General features: G+C 65.3%; 1 protein-coding gene across 1 annotated transcript in view; it reads left to right on the top strand.

The window, feature by feature from the left end:
* The window catches only part of Zbtb17 (zinc finger and BTB domain containing 17), a 22,638-nt gene extending 22,061 nt beyond the window's left edge, over positions 1-577 (top strand). The window contains 1 exon segment of the mRNA XM_033767957.1: positions 333-577. Within this exon segment, the coding sequence (XP_033623848.1) occupies positions 333-577 (245 nt within the window).
* Positions 578-594: the final 17 nt, after the last annotated feature.

Raw genomic sequence — 594 nt, 5'->3', positions numbered from 1 at the left:
CGGCCAGCCCGCGCCGGCAGAGACCCCGCCCGAAGCTCCCGAGTGCCCACTGCCCGCCGAGTGACCGGGCGTGGCTCCTCCTTTCTATTTAAGGGTGGATGGCATCCTAGACGGAGAAGGGTGGCCCCATTCCCTAGAGAATAAATTTCATTATTTTCTAACGCTGCCTGTAGGTCCCTGTTGTAGGGAGCGGGAGGGCTGGCAGCTGTGGCGGGTGTGACAGAAGAGCCCCACCGCCCGACGACCCGCCTTCCCGGACCTGAGCTGGGCTGTGGCAGCTCCACAGACCCACGGTGGACCTGCGTGCCCGCCGTGACCCCAGTCTCCTCCAGAGGCCTGGAGGACCGGGCAGCTGGGGAAGGAAGGGGGCAGTGGGAAGGGAGAGCCAGGCGGCCCAGACAGCGGCAGCGCCGAGGACTCATTGGCTTCGCCCCCTCTGGCTGCTTCTGCAGTGGCTCAAGAGCACTTTCACCCTGGAGATCGAGGGAGGCTGAGGACTGTCCTAGTCCCGGCAGGCTGTGGGGGAGTCCTCTCGGGCCTGGAGAAGCAGGAGGCTCTGCAAGGGGGTTATCAGTAAGCCTACTAGCGGAGGCG

This window comes from Fukomys damarensis, unplaced genomic scaffold (genome assembly GCF_012274545.1).
Source record: "Fukomys damarensis isolate Sample0158 unplaced genomic scaffold, DMR_v1.0_HiC HiC_scaffold_23, whole genome shotgun sequence".
Lineage (NCBI taxonomy): Eukaryota > Metazoa > Chordata > Mammalia > Rodentia > Bathyergidae > Fukomys > Fukomys damarensis.
The sequence above is the reverse complement of the archived record's forward strand: the minus strand, read 5'-3'. Positions and strand labels throughout refer to the sequence as shown.